The 22,090-nt window shown below is 38.6% G+C and overlaps 1 protein-coding gene across 3 annotated transcripts in view; it reads right to left on the reverse strand.

Annotated features, from left to right (window-relative positions):
- Nucleotides 1-867: 867 nt before the first annotated feature.
- The window catches only part of RALGPS2 (Ral GEF with PH domain and SH3 binding motif 2), a 113,394-nt gene continuing 92,171 nt past the window's right edge, over nucleotides 868-22,090 (reverse strand). For 2 of the 3 annotated variants that reach the window (XM_015636512.2, XM_015636513.2), the window contains exons 15-20: nucleotides 19,127-19,204; nucleotides 17,490-17,595; nucleotides 16,639-16,731; nucleotides 9,952-10,057; nucleotides 8,631-8,722; nucleotides 868-6,888 (exon numbers count right to left, since the gene is read on the reverse strand). In XM_015636512.2, coding sequence (XP_015491998.1) covers nucleotides 6,859-6,888; nucleotides 8,631-8,722; nucleotides 9,952-10,057; nucleotides 16,639-16,731; nucleotides 17,490-17,595; nucleotides 19,127-19,204 — 505 coding nt within the window. In that variant the 3' untranslated portion in view covers nucleotides 868-6,858. The remainder of the gene's footprint in view (nucleotides 6,889-8,630; nucleotides 8,723-9,951; nucleotides 10,058-16,638; nucleotides 16,732-17,489; nucleotides 17,596-19,126; nucleotides 19,205-22,090) is intronic. The other variant, XM_015636511.1, reaches the window with a different exon arrangement.

Raw genomic sequence — 22,090 nt, forward strand, 5'->3', positions numbered from 1 at the left:
GAAGGAGGAGAAGGAGGAGAAGGAGGAGAAGGAGGAGAAGGAGGAGAAGGAGGAGAAGGAGGAGAAGGAGGAGAAGGAGGAGAAGGAGGAGAAGGGAAAAGTCACAGTCACCAACTCACTATTTTTGTGTTTCTTTTCACACTACTGAACACAAAACATTTCTCAAACTCAGTAATCTGGAAATAAGAAAAAGGAGGGGGTTACAAAAATCTACTTTATTCCTTCTCTCTTTGTAAATACATTTGAAATGAATGGTTCCATTAAGGAGAAAAGGCAAAGAAGCCCAAGGCTCACACTCTGACAAGCATTTCACAGCCTGACCCCACAGCATTTCCTCCAGGACTGTATGATCAGTAAGGCTTCACAGCATTACAAAGGCACAGAGAGCAGGGAAGCAACACCAAACAAAGAGCTAAGGAAATACAAGGCTTTGCATGCTATTATTCATTCTTAATTTTCAATTTATCTTCCATGTAGCTGCACCTTAAGAGCCAATCTGCCTGATGACAACTTTAAGTGAGTTTAAATTTACCACAGCTTTAAGTATAGAGATAACAGAAAAAAAAAAAAAATCTGACAAGCTACCAAGGAGAGAAAAACCACATCATTTAACAGAACAATCTCTGAGACCAGAGATATATCTCTTCAATGAACTGTACTTCCCTGCTCATCTTTAGAGTTCTTCTATACCAGCAGACAATGATATCTTTACATGCTTCATTTCAGAGGTTCATTGAAAAATGCCACTAAAACTCCAGCTGATTTCAGCACCATTCCAAAAGACAGTCAAATTCCATGTTGCAAAACCTAGCTGGAGTTTGGATGCATTTTTTTTTTAAATGAGAAATTAAAACTTCAGACACAGGCCATCTTTTAAATCATTTATTTCAGTAGGAAAGATTTTTGAAACCTGCTCTTAAATTCATTTAAACTAGCTTATGCAAACACACAGTTTTCACACGCACACACAGAATAAAGTATTAAAAAAGGTGAAGGAAGAGGCTTGAGGACAGCCAAACTGCACATCACTCAGCGAGATCATAGTGCAATCCCTCCATCCCTGGAATGCCTCACACCAGCAGGGAACATTAAAAATGGCTTGTGTTTACTGCATGACACCTTGATCCCCCTTCCAGTGATGGCTGGTCCTTACAGGATTATTGTAAAACACATCTCTCTTTCCTGGTGCTTTTCCCACTCCAGTTCAGTAGGATTTGAATGGATATACTCCTGCACACAAGGAGCCAGAAGTGCCAGTAAACCAGGCACCCCAGAACCCTTTACTTCAACATTTAATCAACTTATACTGCTTGTCTGCTTTGCAGTTTCAGCTGTGAACAGCTTTGGAATGGTAAGAAATTACTTCAGCAAACACACATGAAGGCCAGAACCCACCCGAATAAAGAGAAATAATAATAATCAAGCACACAAAGGAAATGGAGTATTTACGGTGGTTTTAGTCACTCAAGAGCAAGACCAGGCCACCAGCCAGAACCTTGCCATGATCTGCAGGAACTTGCATTTCATTACATTTTATACACCTCCTTTTCCTTAGCAACTTAGTAACTTGGAGAAAACTTGTCAGCTCAATTCTGCCAAAGCTACATCAAGTAATTTGTATTTTCCCCTTTGACCTTTCTGCTCTCTTGGAATGTTCTTAGAAAGCATGAGATTAATTTTCAAATTATCCTTCCAACATCTGAATTAATAAAAAGACTATGGTAAGACTGCTGTGTTTTTGTAAGGATGTACTCCAGGAAAACAAATATTTACTTGCTTAAGAACAACACATTCTTTCTTCCATTTCTAATTCCAAAGCTTCTGAAGCCTTTGCTGCTAAAACAGTCTCTAGCAGTTGTTTTAGTGAAGGACAGTGCTCCCTACATGGTGTTGGCACTAGAAATACAATATACAAAACTGAGCTTTTGGGATATTAAGACTAAGATTTATCCAAGCCACAGTTTTTTTCCTGTGGTGTTTATTTTACATTAACAAAAGGCTTGCAAGATAAATCGTCTCCTAAGAATGCTCCTCAGTGTTTACATCAAAGTGGGACAGACAAAAGCAAGCTCCTTCCTAATAATGTGAGAGCTCTTGAGCTCATGTGGTCTAGACCATGACGTGGACTATGCTCTTCACTTCCACCCCCACCCACTAAATCTACTCAAGAGACATACCAAAATAAAAATAAGTTAATTTTTAAGAGGTCTGAGCTACTTCTGATAAAAGCTGAACAAGCCCAAGCTACCAAAAAACCTCTGCATTTTTTTCCTAAAAGGAGGCTATTCAAATACAGAAATAATACTAAAGCAACTCAAGCCACAGCTATTTTACACTGATCAAAGCAAGTGACTGCTGCAGAAATGCAGTGGCTGTCAGGAATGTCACCCCTTGGAACACTGAGGACACAGCCTGCAAGTCTGCCATGGTGGGACTCACCACTGAAATAAAGGAATTGGTCTTTAAGTTAAGAATAAGGCACTGACAAAAGTCCTCCTCAAATCCAAGCACTCGCCCTCTTCATGCACTACAAATTGGAATGATGGTTTTTTAAAAGAAGGGATAAACCCTAGGAAAGAATTCCAGGTCCACTCACACAGATCCTTTCGATGGCAACTTTCCCAAGCCAAACCACCTTATGCACAAGCTGCTTTTAGAGGTAAATTAAAGAAAAACGCTAATATTAAAGAATAATAACAAAACTTTCACAGCTGTCTCCTTGGAGGAAGAAGAGACAATTCACAGATGTGGTTTAGTACCAGTCTTGGGGTCTTGGTGCTCCAACAGGCAGCACTAAGAGCCAGCCATGAATAAGGTTGGAACTACTAGTGTTGGTGAGTAAGAACACCAAAAAAATTTAAAAACACAAGTAATGAGGAAAAAGGCCACTGACAGAGCCAGAGGACAAAAAACATCCCATGTTTTACCTTGATTTGGACAAGATTTCTTACAGTTAATCAAAACCATAAGATGAACTTGCCTTTTGTCAAAAGGGACCTCTACTTCTCGTGGGCCTCAGCAGCACAAAAACCTGCAACAAAAACCTGTCTTCTGCTGGGAGAGAGGATTTGCTGTCACCATGTGTTATATCTGATACTAACAGAGGAGGACTAGTGCTGAAAACATGGAAATGCAAATACAGGAGGCTGATGTTGCAAGAAACATTAAATTATTTTACTTCTAGTGAGGAGCAGATAACTAATAAAACCCTGCTGTGTTTTTTTATGCTTCCTTTTGCTTCCAGTATGTTTTCCAATGTGCATACTTCTCTAAACACTATTTTAAAACTGGGTGCTAAAGCTCATTCATTAAGTATTTATGTGACTTCATTTAGTATTTGTATTTTTAATGCCTATAATGTGCACCTAAATACTTAATGATTCATAATAGCTTGAGTAATACTCCTCTGGCATGAAATAGACATCTGAAAATGAAAAAGTGTCTGGGATGAGCTATGTTTATTCAAACTACCAGAATTTTTTAAAAATAAAAAGTTACAAAAATTATTTTCCTTCTAAGGACACTGGAATAGAAGTCAGGTTTGAAAAACATAGCCAAAAGTAGAACAGATTAATTAAAGTTAGCACTAAGCAGTGAAATGTTATATATTTTTTATGCAACAAACCAATTTCATAAACCAGATATTCCCTGTTGCTTAATCTTTCCCAAAACTTTTAGTTTATCTAAAAGGCTGGTTATCAGTCAGATAATTAATATTCATATTTGAAGTCCTGCTAGAAGAGCTCCTCTAAATAATTTTTGCTCAAAAGTGGCCAAAACAAGGAATTGCAAGGGCATCTTTAGTTTCAAAATCAAAACATTAATGGATAAAGTGACAAATATTAGCTGAAGTGGTTCAGCAGTTATTACCAAGATAAACAATTAGAGCAACACATTAAAAATGAAAATCAAAGTGTCAACTGTCTGAAGCAGTCTGCCTGACATTCTTACCTGCATACCATGAGCTTGCTGCTCTCCTTGTTTTCTCAGCAATACTTTCAGTTATTTATCTTTTTAAACTCCTTTTTTTTAAAAAATAAAAAGAGCATGAGTACATTCTTTGCAGTGTATTTGACTTGTCTGAGTCTTTCTATGGCCAGCACCTCTTTCTGAGCACCATTTATCTCCAGCTCTAGAAATGTCAGTGTTTGTGTGTTACCAAACTACTCAGTGAAACAAGTGCCAAAAATACTTCCTGTGTTGTCATTACTCACTCCAGTCATTCTGGCTACACATTTCAAGAAACTCCTCCCACAACATTCAACCTCTCCCACAAAAACCCAGCAGATCTGAGGGCAGAAAACAAGCAAGAGTAGGAGGCCTAAGGATAATGAAAGCTGGTAACAGCAACAATTCATTAAAGGATGATTTGTGAATTGTTTTCCCCACCATCCTCCTACCATAAAAACCTAACTCAAAACAGCTGGAAAAATGCAAAAATCCAGTAATAAATGACACATCCTGACCTGGCTCTGTCCTTAGAAAAGCTGTGGGCTGTCAGTGGCTCCCAGTTGCATGTTTCCTTTCACTAACAAAAGAACAGATACAGTTATATGCTGCAATGAACCTAAAATAGCTTATTTAAAAATTCAAAATCCACAGGCTATTTATCCACAATGCTTAAAAAAAAGGGCACAAATTGTTAAAAAAAACCCCAAACAAACAGTCATTGAGAAGAAACACACATTAAGTAAGTTCTAAAACATAAAAAAATCAAACTCAAGTTGTGCAAATTCTACTAAGTAACACTGCTGGTTGTGAGGATGTTGTCTTTACTATACACCCAATGTGAGTAAACTTGGGAGATGTGTGAATTACAGAAGGATTCAGCACAAGCAACCCCTTCCCAAAATTCATGACTTCAGAACAGACTATTCATTCCCCACATAAAAAAAAAACAGCAACAAAAGAACTGCAAGGGGAGCCAAATTCTCATAGTCCTTGTGGTGTAATTCCAACAGAAGCATCCTTCTAGTGTTTTTCTTTCTAACAAGAGCCAATTCAGAACAATTCTTGGAAACATAAACCACCCTATTACACATCACCAAGTGGTTGGGGTTTTTGTGTTTTGTTTTGTTTACTATGAGACTGGATTATCCTTCTTTTTGCCTGCCAGAAATCAAAAATTAATCATTTCCATTACGTGATTAATTTGACTCTGGAAAAAAAAACAAAAAACAACCCTCAAATGTGAATTTATAGGCTTCTACTCAGATGCAATAAACAAACTATACATTTTCAAAATAACAACTACTAGTAGAAACCTTTATTAGATAGTCAGAGAACTCTGAAACAGACTGGTAGGTAGCTTGTTTCTGTTTAAAAAGGAGAATTCATGGTGGAATCTGCAAGCATATTTACGGTCACTAAACCACAATGTCAATGGAACAGTTACTACTTTTTCACAGACTTCAAAGTTCCAATATCAGAGTCATATTTTGGACAATGTTTCCTTGATTTACAAAGATCATATTTTTGAAGATTAAAGGAAGACCAATCATCCAGGAAACTAGGTGACGTCAAGGAAACTCCAATAAAGCAAGAATCAAAGTCTTAAGCATCAAACACACACATAAAGCACAGCTCCCTTTTTACAACCATTATGTTTTTCTCTGTGAGTAATTTCAGTGACCAAGAATGATTCCTGTCAAGGATGGAATTTTGATGGCCCCACACCTTTTCTCTCCTTAGGTTATCCTACCTTCTAATAAATTAGTCAATTGCCTGAAGATCAAAAGAGCTTCTGTATGTAAGGTCTGCTTTAGGCCATGTTATCAACACCACACAACGTCAACTACTTTGACCAAGACAGATACTAAAATCAATTATTGCCAAATGAGAACATGAAAGCTTGAAATTGTGCCTCTATCTTTTTTAAAATGTCCATCTGAAGTGATATTATGAAACACCACACACTAACAGTGGTCCCTAACTGATAATTAGCAGATACCCAAAGTCAAGCATCTCAGTGAGCTGTACCCAGGTGTTGGTGTTTTGTTATTCACCTTTTCTGTGTAGGAGAATCACAGGCATAGAAACAAATGGGACAAAACCACTCAGTTCTGACCCAACAGTGCTTTCAGTTTTGTCTTGTATGCACCCCACACCCCCCTCCCCCAAGTGCCCAAACCACATGTTTTTCATCAGAGATTAGGTCAAAACGTACCAAACCGATTTTTGGCTCAGCCTCTGTGCCACTGTAGCAGTCTGGCTCCCATAGAGGACAAAGGTTTGCAAGCTCAGTGTTGCTCTGAACTTGCAGTTGTGTTACATTTCTTACAGGTCTGAGAGAAATAACACTGCTCCAGGCTAGGTGTGCCTGGGACAAGCTCCCCTCCAGGATTCCTGGTATAGCTTAAACAACATCTCCAGAACATGTAGTACCTTTTACCTGGTTCATACACAGCTTTTGATACAACTCTTAAATACCAGTTTACCTCTTTTCTTAAGAATGCCTAAAAAGGTGAGTTATTTTCAAAATTAGTATAAAGTTAAAAGAAACTCAAAACTAGCTACAATCTATTTAACTCAAGCACAGCACCGCCAGAAGTTTCACACACACTATTTGGTGTTTCTTGTTGTTTTTCCTTTCACTCTTTAAGGCAGTGGTTTCCACAGGTCAGTTCTGAGAACATAACGAAGCATGGTCCATGGCAATACATGTTGCAACTCCATTTTTAATCTGGGGGACTCCACTCCCCAACCATTAGTGGTCTTGTTCAGGGCTCCAGAGTTCAGAAATCGAGTTGACAGGTTCTGTTCTGGCACAGAATACAGCTGGCACATTTTTCATCAGGACCTTGTTCTCAATTATGACATGGTTTAAATTGTCCTTTTTTATTGTTTTGAATTTAACTGTTATTCAAAGGTCATCAAGTTGGCAGGAACCTGAAAACAAAAATATAAATGATAGAAGAATTCACTTCAGATAGTAGCTACTTGCATTCAACTATTTCACAAACTAGACACTTTGTTGAAATGCACATCATTGTGTCTTTAAAAAAGGAGAGAAGGAATGCAATCATCATCCAGCAGTAAAAATATACTTAGAGCTGTAGAGACCACGGGTATAACAAAAATATTAAACTGCTGTGAGGTTTGCAATTTGCTTATATGGCCATAGAACTTCCTAATTTTGATGACATTTAAGTTGCCAGCAAAACAACCTTAACATCATAAATCTCAGCTCTGCTAGACAAATGGAACCCTCTCACCTGAGCCCCAGCTAGAAAATTCTTGGCACACAGTTCAGTATTGATGTAGGCCCCTTAGGGCTTTTCCCATAGCAAACCTGAATGTCTGCTGCAGATATCACTCCCTTTCACAAAGACCAAAGCAAATGTTTGCAATACATTAGTTTATATCTCCATTTTCTCTCCATCGGGAATCTGACAGCAACATCTCATCTTTAGTCAGGTTACTAAAGAGCCACCACATTCCTGACAGCTGTCAATAAATAGTCAGTTTGGTCAGACATGAATCAAGCATTTCTTGCTTTGCATTTACCATTTACCTGTAGAAGCAAGAACGCTCAACTGGGCTAAAGCTGCACCATCAAAATCAGAAACAGTATCTATTAAAATAGTTCTTACTATTACTCAGCTATTGCTATTTAACAGACTAGGTGTTTATTTTCCATTGAGAACACATTTAAACATCCAATTTTTCTAAGGCAGTTATGCTGTTAACAGTTATTAACAGTATTGCCAACCCTTACTGAACCAGAGCTGTCTTCAGAGGAGTTTTTCACCAATTACTTGCAAACTCTTTGCCACTATTTGCTGCTATCCCCACTTTCTCCAGCCAGGAACACAATTTCCTCTCCTTTGCACTGTCTCAAATACCTTCACAGGAGCTTCTGCAACCCTCCTCACTTAAGATCTCTCTTAGAAGCAGAATTAAACAAGAAAGCACAGAAGTATCTGGAAAAGCCTTTTTGTTTCCCCTTGAAATTCAGTAGGATTTCTGCTCTGGGAGCTCCATAAACAAATGTGCAAAGAGAAGGAAGAGTTCAAGGAGACAAAGTAACTTAAAAAGGATTTTGCTGATGAAAAAGGTCAGTAAGAATTTATATGAGAACAGCATTTAATAGGGGTTGGAGCAGTCTTATCTTCCTTTTTATTAATGGAAAATGCTACTTTTGCTTTCAAAGGCTGGAAAATGTACCAAGGGCTAAAATACTTTCTATACATTTTAGGAATACAAAATACATACACAGCAGAAAATATCTATGTCCATGACCTGAAAAAAGGCACTTCAGGAGAGTTATCTGGAATTGATATTGAATGCTGCAGGTTACAGCTTTTTATATAATTGTGCAACAGCCTTTTTCAAATGGGCAAGTCAAAAATACTGCCACTCAGACAGATATTTTATACCATTCCTTCTATTTCCCCAATTGCTTTAAGTTAGTCTCAAGGTAGCCCTAAATCTTTCTTCATTACCCCAGAAGCTCTGAGGACTTGTTTGCAAAGGGCCAAACAGAAAAGCCAAGGCAAATCAATCAGCTGAAACAGGTGGAGAGGATGCTCAGGGAACACACAAAGCCCTCAGTGACAGCTTGGCCAGCTCAAAGATCCATCAGTTCTGAGCTCTCAAAAGCTGATTAATTTTCATTGTCTTGCTCTCACCTGTTGTCTGTTGCTTTGGCAGGCAGCACTCAGGTGTTTAAACCAGAGTGTTGCGTTATTTTTGTTTCCAGCTTGAAATTTATATGAATTTCCTAAAAAAGAGAAAAACAACGGATGAAGAAACATAAACAGTGCTCCTTTTTAAACACTTAAATCCCACCCATATTCAAGTGCCTCTAAATTGAAATATTATGAGAAGATTTACTAATAGATGGTCCACATAACTTTACCCTTTGTCTGGAATATTGCAATACTTTGTCTGGAAGAGTGCAATTGCTTGACCTATTGAAGAGAAGTTTCAGCTTGCCTCTCTTCCTTTCCAACTTTCTAGATTTCAACAAATGCCTGTGTCAGTTGGGAAAGAACAAAACATCCCTCAAAACAAAAGTGGTTTTGTTCACTGCTGTTACTTCAATTCGTTTATAATATCATGATTTTTTAAGGAAGTGCAAGATATCACTGAAATGAACCCTGGAAAGCTACATTTGGAAATATCTGAACATTACTCCTAAATGTATTGATACACTTCAGACTAGTATTTTCAGTGGCTGAAGTTACAAAGTGCTTGTTTGGGTTCAGGAAGGTCAAGTGTTACAAAAACATTTCAGATTGCTGTTGCAGGGTTTAAACTGACAAGCACTCCCAATTCATACTTCATATCAGTGGTGCTAGGAGAGATGTTTGGAAATGAAATGTACTTGAAGCAGACAAAGCAATAAATAATTTTAAGCTCCTTTATCAGAACTTTTAATAATGTTATTTCTTCACAATTTTAAGTGCTGTGGAAAAGTAACATTTTCTTCAGTGTTTTAGCTGAAAGCAGGCACTCTGTTGGAGTAATGGACATCCACAGGCTTCTCCACATAACAGTAAGATCTCTGAGGGGTTTTTCCTGGTAATAGCACTACATTTGAACAGATGGTTTGGGTTTTGGTTTTCATTTGGAGAGAAGGGACTGCTCAAGCAGCTAGTGTTAGCTGAATCCTGTTTTTTTTTATTGTTACTTATATTTTCACACATGTGAAAATGCCTCAAAGTGTTCTAAATATGGTTTAAAAGAATACAGATGAATACTTCCAATTAAAATCACATCTGGGGGACTCCAGAGAGTTTGTTAAAGAGTTTGGAGAGTTCCTACAACTCAAAGAATATTCTAAGGATTCTCCATGGATTGTTGCTCCCATAGCATTCTAAAGGCTAAGGTGATATATTGGAGAGCAGCTGAAACTGGAACGATGTCACCTTTTCCTTGCTCATTTATTTGCTGACAAATGACCTCAGCAAAGAGAATGTTTATTCTGGGAATCAGTGCACTGCTTACCCTTCTCAGAATCAGTCAGTAAGAAGAGATCTGGATGCTCAGGGTCGTCTGCCATCATCACCATCCAGCCCACCACTGAGACGCTCTTACTCGGTGTGGATTTGAACTGGAAACACAAACAGATATGAAAATGGAATTCAAACAAGAGATCTGCACACAACAAGTACCCAGAAAGTCAGATCCTCTCACTGTTAAAGACTGGGTAACTTCAAATGAAGCAGAGCACTCAATAAGATTAAGACAATTAACACAGGCTGTGGAAAATTAGAGAAAACAGAACTTAAGACAATGAATGATATTCAAAACAAATTAAAAGGAGTATCACAATCTGCAAAAGCTTGTTAGACATCTAATCCACACTGCACTCCTTACCACATTAGTGCTTATTTGAACATACAGTATAGTTCAAAAGAGTATTAATAAATGCCAAACTATTCCCTCCACTGTTCACAAACAGAAGAAATGAGATTGCCTGTGCTATAAGTATTCACAGCATGCAGTTATTATTATAGTACTCTGTAATTAAACATAACATGAGTCCTGGGGACAAGATAACACAACTGTGTAATTAAATATGATGATCTGATTAAATAAATGGATCAAGTGAGGATGTAAATTCAATAAACAAGTGCCCAGAAATGGGCAGTCACACTCTTTTATCAACATGATGTTCAAAATGATGGTGTCACGTGGTGAAGACATTAAAATTAATCTATAGTTCTAAAATACTTTTATTCTTCATGCTAATGTGTTGTGTCAACCCACTGTATAATACCACAAGGTAGATGTGCAATGTTAAATATCAAGTTACTTTTGCTCCATTTTAGAACTGTTGCTTTAGTTTTACAATCCTGGAACTCTGGTTCAACCAAGGAAAGAGCTACTGGTAGTAAGTCTGAAGGTATCATGAGCAAAGTAAGAGTTTGTAAGAAAGAATGTTCTCTGCATGGGAATACAGCTGCTTTATAAATAAAATTGTATTCCAAATCTAATGTCAGTTATTCTAACCTATGCCACAGGTTAACCAAAGACTTGGAAGGCCACGGAATCATCACAAAATCACTGAATGTTTTGGGTTGGAAGGGACATTAAAGATCATCTCATTCAATCCCTCTGCCACAGGCAGAGACACCTTCCATTAGATCAGGCTGGTCCAAGCCCCATCCAGCCTGGCCTTGAACAATTCCAGGGATCCAGGGGCAGCCACAGCTTCTCTGGGCAACCTGTGCCAGGGCTTCACCACTCTCACAGGGAGGAATTTCTCCCTAATATCCCATCTAACCCCGTCTTTTGTCAGTTTGAAGCCATTGTCCAGGTAAGTTTATCTGTCTGGGACTTGCACAACTGGCTACATTTTAAACCCTAGTTTAAAATCCATTAGAACCTAGAATGAACAAATGTTAGACCAGTAGATGAAAGAAAAAGCATTTAAACAAAGTTCAAAATAGTTTAAGAGTCCAGGCTCTTTGGATACACACACTAAAATTAAGTAACATTCAGAGGTGGACAGATGTGGTAAAGCACCAAAAGAGGAGGAGGTAAATTATAAAGCTCTATTAGATAAAATTTCATTACAGTGGGGGCTGGAACTCCTTTTCAAACAGAAACTGGAATTTCTTTGAGGAGGCAGTAAGTAATGCCAGTCTGTAGTGCAAATTAAGGCATTTTATCTGTAAGAAGGAATAAAGACAAGGAAAGGGAATAAAGTTAAGGATATAGCTCATGAGTTATTTTAAAAAAAGGAAGTGTATATAAAGAATTTGTTATGAACTCACTGACAACAGTGCCTCAAAAAGTATGATGACACAACACTTACAAGGGACCTGCAAAATGCAAACTTCCAAGCAGTCCTAAAACATCAAACGGTCCTTTCCACAGAGATGGAAATTTGAGTCACAAAGCATGATTTAATGGATTACAGATCAAAATGTACCTCTTGAACAACACTTATTTCTACAGTTTAATGGAAACAACACAATGAGCTTTCCTATCCTAGCTGTATATCCCAACAGGTATCCAATATGTCAACCTGACATCCAAACTGCTAGAGCTCCTTGCCTTTCCACTCAAAACCATCAGTTAATCATGGTGCTTCTCCATAAAATGAAAAGCTCCACAGAAGGAAAGTGTTTCCTGCCAGTGTCAATCCGTCATCACTTGAAACACATGTCAGCTTTCCATCCCTGTGCTCAGCTGGATTTGTATTCCATGTTTACACAGTCCCCCAGGGCAGCTCAGCCTCTGCTGATGCACAGAGCCTTGCTAACAGCAATTCTGCTTTGTTAACATGAAGGGAATGAAAGCTTCATTGTAATTTAATGTTCCTGGTTCCTATTTGCTTTTTGTAATATAGGCCACTGGAATGACTCTTATTATACACATGGAAAACTGCACAGCTCTGGCACTAGGCTTCACATAATTGATTTTTGCTGTTGTTGTTCTGAGCTCAAAGGCTTTTATAAGTCAATCTTTGAATCAAAAATTCAGAATTAATCTGTGAACAGACTTTTCACTCCAACACTTTGGCACCTACAAATCTCCTCCTCCACGTCTCCTGCTGAGATTCTACAGGTTTCTAATATTCAAATACTTTTCTCAGTGGCTGAACATCCTTCCCAGAATGACAGCATTCTTCACCAGAGTTTTTCAGTGAAAGAGCCTGAGCCACAAGCACCAAGTTTTCTGGAATGCAAATGAATTGATCTAATTCTGATTATAGCATGCAATGGAAGGCTTCGAACTAACCAGGGTTTGTGCTCAGGCATGAAGCATAAAAAGTCTTTATTGCTTTCCAAGTACCTACAAGCAGGGAGAAATCTCTCATGAATTCTGTGTTGTCACAGAAATTGGCAGGTCCAATCACTGAGATAATAAACAGTTATTTTACAGGTGTATTCCCATTTTTCAGGGTGCTTCTTTTAAGTCTAAGTTCAAGTGGCTATTCTTACTGTTGCCTTATTCTAAATGTGCACAAGTGCTATAGTTTTTCAAAGAGGCATCTCTGTGAGTTCCATTTCAGCATAAGAATAAAACCTCTGTCCACACATTCCTCTCAGATTGTGCTGTACTACATCTCTGGGTTCTGAAGTTCACATGCTCATTTATAGACAATTCTCCATTACTGTAGTAATAACTGGAACCTGTTCACTATTTCAACTCAATGCCAATTTTATGCTGTTCCTCTTAGGAGATGCAGCACACAATACTGGATGCACTCCTTGGCCTTTGACCACAGGCAAGAGAAGAGCTGGCTTGTCTGTGTCTAATAGGGAGGGGATTTCTTGCCCCTTTTCAGAAATTACTCTGGGATTTTTATGAGGTAATTTTCCAAAGAGGCTGGCTATTATAAGCCTGGAAGAGCTTTGAGTGTCGGTGCATTCCAAGCTGCCTGAAGCAATTGCAGCAGCAGAATGGTCAAAAGCATGCCTGTAATCAAGACACGTTTACCATGAGAGCTCCAGCCAGGAAACTTTATATAGCAGCCTGACTCTTTTGTTGCCAGCGTTCCTTTCCATGTCACAGAGGGCTTGAGAAAGGAAGCACAAAAGACAGATGTTTAAATGGCTCCAGAAGATGCCTGGAATATTTTGCTGAGGTAAATCTCCAATGTATCGATCTTTGAAAAAGAGACGTGCTTCAAAGTAGATGGCATCATGCTTTTTATCTGTGAAGTCAAAAACCCCAAAGTCTAAATCTAGCCTTGGATCTCTTCATTTTGCAGAGTGAACCTCCTGGGAATATCACTGGACAGTATTTGGAGCATTTACTCATGCTCTAGCTATCTAGGGATGATTGACCATCTGCACTTCATTCTCCCCTGATTAACTTTTCCTGAAAATGCAACCAAACGTGAGCTGAAGCATGACCCTTGACAAGTCATCTCCACAGACTCCAGAACCAAAGCTGAGGCTCTGTACAATATCTCTGCAATGAAATGGATGGAAACCTCAGCCACCAATAGCCAGGTTCGAAGTACAACACAGGCAGAGCAGCTGAACAAGTTACTGACAACCTATTATTAGTCTCTTTAATAAACTGGAATCCTTCAACCAATCCCTCAACCTCAACAGCAGTTACCAGGTTTCCCACCCTAATTTTAACATAGAGGTCATGCTCTCTGTGTTTTAACAACCTCTGAAGCAGAGGTTCACTGTGACTACTCACTGTTTAAATAAAAGACAACCCAAACTGCAGTTAACCTCGACTGCACCTGGGAAACCAAATTAGAGATTGAGCTTCACAACAGGCTTGGCATCCACAAAAAACCAGAGCCTGTCTGCTGCCCTACAAAGCTGAAAGCAAGACATAAGCTGTGTACAGCCAAATCCATGGTTGTGCTGGACAGTTCAGTCCAACTTCATAGAGCCAACTATTACAAAGAAATTAATGTTCTTCAGCAGTCATTGCTTTTAACTACCACTCCTCTTCCTCCTTCTCCTGGGAATTGCCCTGCTCAGACTCCTCTGAGTACCTGCAAACCACAAGGCTGGTGGGCTCCCAGTGGGAAATCTGCAAGCAGCCTGGACTCCAACACCTCCTCACCTCTCTCTGCAAATTTCCTTACTGGTTTGCTGGAACATCCTTGGACAAAGAAACATGAGCACACAAGCATGTGAGACAGATTTTGGCTTCTTAAGCCTCTGTTCACCAGCTGTTTAGATGTTGTAGGTGTCACAACATATCAGTGACTTGGAGAATATCAGCAGTCAGTTCAAGAGGTTTAGAAAATAATCTCTGAAAGAGCATTCTAAATGGATGTGGCTGTATTTCCAGGTGAAGTAAAGGCTTTTGCATGAACAAAGACTCAGAAGGATCAGATACCAGACTGTTTACCTTCTTCCTTCACTTACTTTTGCTAAAGAAAAGGGAAGACCATTTCAATTATTGAAATTGTTATTCTGAAGGAAATGTGTAAACAATGTGAATTCAATGTACTTAATTTCCAATCAAATATAATTCCATGCTAAGCATTTTTTTCAAGTTCTCTAAGCCAGCATGCTATTTAGATTATTTTAAAATGCTAATACAGAAGAGTGAAAAAGTTTCTGAATGAATAGATGCAAGTCTGGTAAAGTCCTCCACAATTCTGTAAAGAATACTGAACCAGGGAGACTTACAAATACATATTCTATTCCTAAAAGAAAACAAAATGCAATTTTGGCACAAAGCCTGAAGGAATCACAGCAGTAACAGGAACACAAAGTCTGACATTACCACAAAAATTTCTTTTCCATTTCTCAGTGTTTCCAGAAAAAACAGGCAACTAGCTGTGAGTGACATAATGCCAGCACAAGTTTTCTCCTGGTTCCTCCTTTTTTTTTAATACTTTGCATTTCTACTCATAATAGCTTACAAGTCTGTTCCTTCCTTTTAATGAGGTGGAATCCTTCCCTAAAGTTTTCACTGAAGCCAGAAACAAATGCATCCAAACACACACACTTCTCCCAAGACACCCAGAAGACAGAAGGATTGGCTAATGAACCTTTAGCCTGGCCTAGACAAATTAAGTAGGATCAGTTTCAATCTTACCTAAGCAAAGCTAGTAGGGGTGGATGGCCAAGAAACCACATAAAATAGTTCTGAAAGTAATTAGTTTTTGTTAGCCACTTTGAGTGTTATAATACTGTTTCCTAATGAATTTCCAATAAAAGTGGGAATTAATCTCTTAGATTAAGAGAACTTTATACACAAACTTTCCACACAGCAACTTCAAATATTCAGCAGCCTGTGAATCAGAAATGTTAAACTTCAAATCTCTACCCTCTGCACTTAAAAATGTGCAGATGAGGATAAGAAAACAGTATTTTGTACCAGAGAGAAAGTCCCTTTTATAAGGATTCCAAAAGCACAGCTCAGTTTGCAAAATTCCATAAGCTCTATGCAAAGCAAATGTTCTACAGTGACAGTTGTCATAAATTAACCTGAAACACCTGCCAAGGCAGCCAAGTAATGATTCTGAGTAGTGAATGAACTCAAATTCAAGCATCTCAAATTTTACCCAGTTTCTTAAGAGAATCATTATAATTAACCAGGGACATCAAACAGGAACAATGCACATCTTTACATCCATGGGACGAGTACAGAAAATCCTCTCGTTCCTTCCCCACATAAGCAAAGCATTTTTAGCTTCCTTCAGATCAAGCTGCAGCAAATAAAAGGAACCCCAGCATTATCTGACATCTTCATCAGCTCTCTGCTGAGCAGATGAAGTGTTTGATACTCCACTGCAGTTAATGGATTACAGGATTATACAGAAAAATCAAATGGTTTAATTTTACCACATAGATGAAATCAGTATAGGTTTAATTGTTGTATCTTGTGACTGTTCAGTTTTTCCTCATCAGTGCTTGTTTAGATTTCAAATGGCAACAAACTGCTGCAAGACTCAAATCATCCAAGGACAGAACTTCTGCCTTTGAAAATGGACAGACCAATGACACAGTTCCTTTCCTAAAAGACCTGCAAAGTCAGAGACACATGGCAGATGCAAAGCAGATGTTCTTGGTGTAGCATATAAATGTAAATGATATTTCCCTGGGGTATATCCATATGAGGTGACTGACTGACTGGGAGACAGGATAATGCTGACAAGAAATCAGGCAAGGCCTGAACTACTCTCAGTGTTTACATCAGGAAATCACATTTTAGTTTTGGCAGGTGATACTGGAACATGCCTGATTTACATACATGTTTTCTCTCTGCAGCCTTCAGGGACTTTGCAGCGTAGTAGTAGAGTTGGGTTCCACACAGTGCCACCCAGTATTTCGTCCAAGATGCTACCTGGAAAGAAAATAAAACAAACAAACAAACCCCAAAGTGCAATGGATGAGATGCTTCATAACAGTGAGCTGTGAAAGAGAAGGCACCACCCTGAAAGAACATGAGAGCACTGACTGTCCAGCCAAGCATCAGCCATGTTTCCAAAGCTGCTGTTTGTTATTCATGCAGGCCTATGAATGCATGAAAACTCCAGAAAGCAGAAAGAACATGTGCCTTTCCTCTCTAATCTGAGAAAAATCTTCTGCATCTTGCTCTATACATCCTGCAACCCCTACACAACACTTTGAGGAGTCAGAGTACATCTATCCCTTTCCTATTCCATCTATGCTGCCATAAGGATCCCACATTGTCCTGAATATGTATTTTGATTTAATTGATCATCATTTTTGATTCAATTGATCAAGTATTTGCAATGCAAATGGCTATGGGTTATAATGTATTGATAGACTGCTGGGATTTAGCTCCTGTTAAGGAAGACAAAACATGATTCTCTGCATTTTAAAGTCATCAGTAATTGTAGAAAAGTTTATGCAGCATCCTCCTCTCTTCTGCTTCCTAGATTATGTGTACAGCCTTACAAACTGAATAAATGCACCAAACAGAAGAATGGCAACTCTGGCAACGACCCTAAATCTTAATCAGCAAGAGGAGATCTCAGACACTTGAACTAGTTGCCCAATGGCCATTTTACTGTATTTATAACTGGGCAAAGGAAGAAAGTGAGAACATTAACTTATTAAAAAAAAAATAAATCTTACTGTAGGTTTTTTGCCTTCTTTCAACAAAGTCTTCCTCCTGAGAACACCTTGAATAGTAACTGCTCCTGGATACAAATGAACAGCCAAATCTTCAGACTCTAGGGAGCTGAAAGGAGCATGTGAAGAGTTGTGTGAAAAAATATTTTTCCTAATTTTCCAACCATTACCAAAAACTAATGCAAATATCTTTACTGTAATTTGAAAAAGTCAACTTTCTATTTATTTGACTTCATTGTGGAAAAAAGACTTTGGCTGTTACAAGGAATTGCTGTTGTGGAATTAACACTCGCAAGCAAAAGTGATCAGAAAAATTAATTAGCCAAGCAGGTAATCCTCAATTAAAAAATTAAAACTCAAAACATGACTGAAAGACAAGAATGATTAATTTTAAAAAGCAAACATTTGAAGTACATTGGTACAGTTGCTGTACATGTTAAACCTCTCCTTCAGCCCTCGCAGGAAAGATTTGACTGTTTTTTGGTTAGAAACACCAGAACCATTAGCACATCAAAAACAAAGCACAGCTCAAACATGCACAATACTTAAAATATCTGAAAGCAAGGAGAGTGGGCAGGAGCAGGAATAAAGAGTAGAAACCCAAACCACAGCTTTAAGGTGTTTTAATGCAACTGGTGCTCTACTGATCATCTGCCCTACGAAAGATCGGAGAGCAATGGGCTGAAACAAAGGCCAGGTACAGCACTGAGGAAAGAAAAGTGAGCTTGATTAAAATTACAAAGCTGACCGGGCTTCAAAAACATTTCCAATCAGAGAAAAGTTAAACCAGGAATCATTTCAGTAAATGTCAATCAGAGCATGTAACTGAAGTGCTGAACCCAGCAGCTTTCTAAGAAAACAGCACCCGAAAATCATTGTGAAGGAAGCCAGGATTTGCTGTTTCATCCATCCTATGTCCAAAGTAAACTGGAAATGTGGAAAACACTTTCACTGCAGCACCTGCTGAGGATGATGGTATGGAGACAATTTTGGACGCTGACAGATGTGAACATGGGTGTAATTCAGTGAGACAATGCTTGCTTCTTAACATGACAGAGGTTTCACAGTTAATGGCAATTTCTTTCCCAACTACAGTGAAACAGCTGGAGACAGAATCTGTATCCATAAGGAATCAGAATAGTCAGTTATGTTACTCTGTCAGCTTGCATTTATTACTTATATTAAACTGGGGGCAATTTGCATGTGTTACTCATTTTAAGCATCTCTCTGATTTCAGGGAAGAGGAGCAAAGAAATTCAGTACAGAACAGCCAGCAAAGAAAACATCTGGAATGCCATCCATTAGCACCAGGAGCTTTGTTTCCCCATGACAACTGCCAGCACTGCTCCACAAGGGCAGGCAGTTCAAAAGCTACGCTGGCAAAACATCTTTAAGCCTTGACAGAAAGATCCAATGGTTCAGAATTTGGATTTGCAGACTGGAATGAGCAGTCCTTATGCTGATATAGAGTAAGTCATTGAAGGGAAAAGTTTTAAGTCTGAAGAAAAAGGTCTCTACCTTTATTTTGACACGTAAGTTAGAAAGGTAACATCAGAAAACACCCACTTAATAATTAAACCAAACCAAATCACCAACAGCAGAGGGAAGGTTTGACACCTCTGTGTGCAGTGGGATTGTACCTGCTGGCCTTCATGTGGCCTCGATGGCCATTTCGTGACACTCTTGTCCCCGGACCGAGAGAATGGTACAACCTGTTCCTGTTGGATTCCATTATAAATTGGAGGTATTACATATACTTTCATTCACACAAACAGCACGACTGCTAAAACAGCACAGAACTTTTTTTTTTGTGTGCATATCACAAAACCACTTCTTCCATGAAAGAAAAAGCGAATTTTATTTAGAAAAATGCATGCAGAAGTAAATAATATGGTTTTTAATTTCATCAGATGTTCTCTTTGTCAGAACTCACAATACTGAAGTGTTTTACTGGCACTGAAGAATAACACATTTTTAGAGCAAAGTCTGCATTTAGCTTAGACTAAATAAATGTAAAGGAACAATATTGATAAAACTTATCTTGATATCTGACTTTAGATCTTACTACCAAAACCAGTTTCAACTTGTAGGAGTATGAAAACACACAAGCTGTTGGGCTGAAAGGAACCACAAGCTCTGTCAAAATACACCTGACACTGTTTAAAAATCCTGCTGTGCTAAGTAACACTGAAATCAGCTCAGCAATATTTCAATTTTCCAGTTCATCTACGCTGTACACTTCACCTGCAAGGTCCACATTTTGAAATAATTTACCTGATCCATATTGTTATCCCTACTCAGGAGTTGTGCCCCAGAGCTGCCTTTTGAACACTGCTTTGCTTCACTCAACCTTGTTTTTCTGAATCAGATCCCCTAAATTGACTGAATTCCATTTTAGTCAACAAAAGCATTGTTGAGGCACTTTGTCCTCACATCCTATTTTTTATTCATTTTTCTAGTTGCTTGTATTCTGTTGAAAGACTGAAAATCAGCAATTCTGTGGGAGCAGGCAGTTAAACACGAACCTTATTATTAAAAAGATATTAAAAAGATATTAATGAATCACCATCTACTAACCTGTTCCACAATTTGCCAACATTTGTTTCTTGACATAACAGATATCTTTGACCTTATGAACTATTTTTTAGAACACACTCAAGATACAGGGGAATGAAACAACAACAACAAAAAAGTAATAAATAGGAGCTGTTTATTGTTGCATACATATATTTGGCATGCAAATTAAGTATGTTTTCTTCTTACCTTTAAACTTGGGGGTTTTTTTGCATAACAAGGAGGCTACCACTCTTGGAATCCTGCTATTTCAGGGAAATCTATTCAGAGACACTCAGGATGACAACCAGTGAGACTGAAGTGTCACTTAATACACTGCCCTTAACAGGATATAACTGTAAGGACTTGGAATTTTAGTCCTTCCAGTAATTTTGATTGGCCTGAAGGGACACCCCAATGCTGAAAACTCTCAAGTTTCAAACTAAGATTCTGTTGCACTTAAAAGCAATCAGTGGCTCTAGTTCTCATCCCTTCTTCACTCCCCAGCTACAAGCAGAAAGGCCAGGAAAAACAAGAATATGCTTTACATTTCCTTTTGTTGCTTGGGGGATCTGTGTGTGGAGGAATTGTTTTCTTCCTCTTCAGGCGTATGATGCAGATTTAAGCCTTCCTACCCAAAGTTGTTCTTAAATCACTGAGAAATACTGAATTCCTACTTGCATCGCATAGAAAATAGTCATTAACACTAGATGTATCCCAATTTGCCTGAGTTGATAATTCCAGGCAACTAATGCCTCTCCCTCAAAAAAGTATCTTTATAAAGAATGGAAACCACTGTGCTTCACTGTACAGACCAAAACCAGAGAGAGACCCTCTCTAGTGAGCTTAAACTTTGACACTTGCATGCCAGTGTATTACCTATTAAATTTTAAAACTTGCCTCATCATCTTATAAACCAAGGAACAGACTCAAGGTTGCTGCAGATCTCTAGGGATTTCACACATGGTGTGGGGAAGGTCTGTGAGGAACCCTAATCCCTCTCCCTGGAAGCAGGCAAGAAAACTCATCCTGAAACACATGAAACCTCCAACAGGGTTCCCAAAAGCTCTCTCAGGAGAGAGAGAAGTCCAGAAGGCAAGTGGAATTTGGAGGAGGAATCTTCTGTTTGACGTGGAGCAAGCCTTTTAACTGGGGGAGCCTGGAGCTGACAGTTCTCATTAGCACAAGGATGAAAAGCCCCTGCTTTGTCTCAGAAGTCCACACTATTCTGAAAAGTGTTATCATAAGTTTAAACCCAAATTTTAAAGTTTCTTATGCTGGTCTGGGTAAAAACACTCAGCTCACCAAGTTTTCTAACTTAATGACTTTTTATCTTTGAGAAACAATTTGATACCAATTCACAATTCCATAAGGCAGCAGGAAAAGAAAAGAAAGAAAACCTTCTGAATGTTGGATGTGCTTTGTGATGCAGCCTGCAAGTTAAGAGGTTGCCTTTCTCACCCCATTTGTGTTCTCTGGTCATGTGGAATGTTACCTAATGATATTGGTAAGGGACTTTCCTCATGTATGTATTCATATTTCAGGCATAAGGCATCCAGGGCTTCACCTTTGGAACAGAGAGATTTTCAAAGACTTCTTCCAAAATTAACACAGAACTTTAATTGCTTCAAGGACTTCTATCAGAATATGTTTGTGGCAACAGTTCCCAACTAAAAAGACAAAGTTTTTTGACAAAAAATCCTATGAAAAATGTAAAAGCATGGTAGCAAAAGTCATTCATGGCAACTCTGAAGCTGATGGATCACCTGAAATTGTGTTATAGAAGCAAGCAATGCATTGTATTGTGCTTCTCACACAGCTGTGGGAAGGTGAATATTCCACCTTTTTCTGTGTTAAACTACAGCTGTTTGCCTTTTTCCACATTCTCAAATACAACATGAGAATGGGCTGAAGTGGTCAAAGCCACCTGAGCACTTGCAGGTGCTGGATAAAGAACAACTTGTTAATTCTGGACCACAAAAATCAGACATTAGCAAGGCATTGTTGTGTCTTCCCATGAAAATGTGAAGGGAAAAGAGGATGAGAGAGAC

The sequence above is a fragment of the Parus major genome, chromosome 8, assembly GCF_001522545.3.
Source record: "Parus major isolate Abel chromosome 8, Parus_major1.1, whole genome shotgun sequence".
Taxonomy (NCBI): Eukaryota; Metazoa; Chordata; class Aves; order Passeriformes; family Paridae; genus Parus; species Parus major.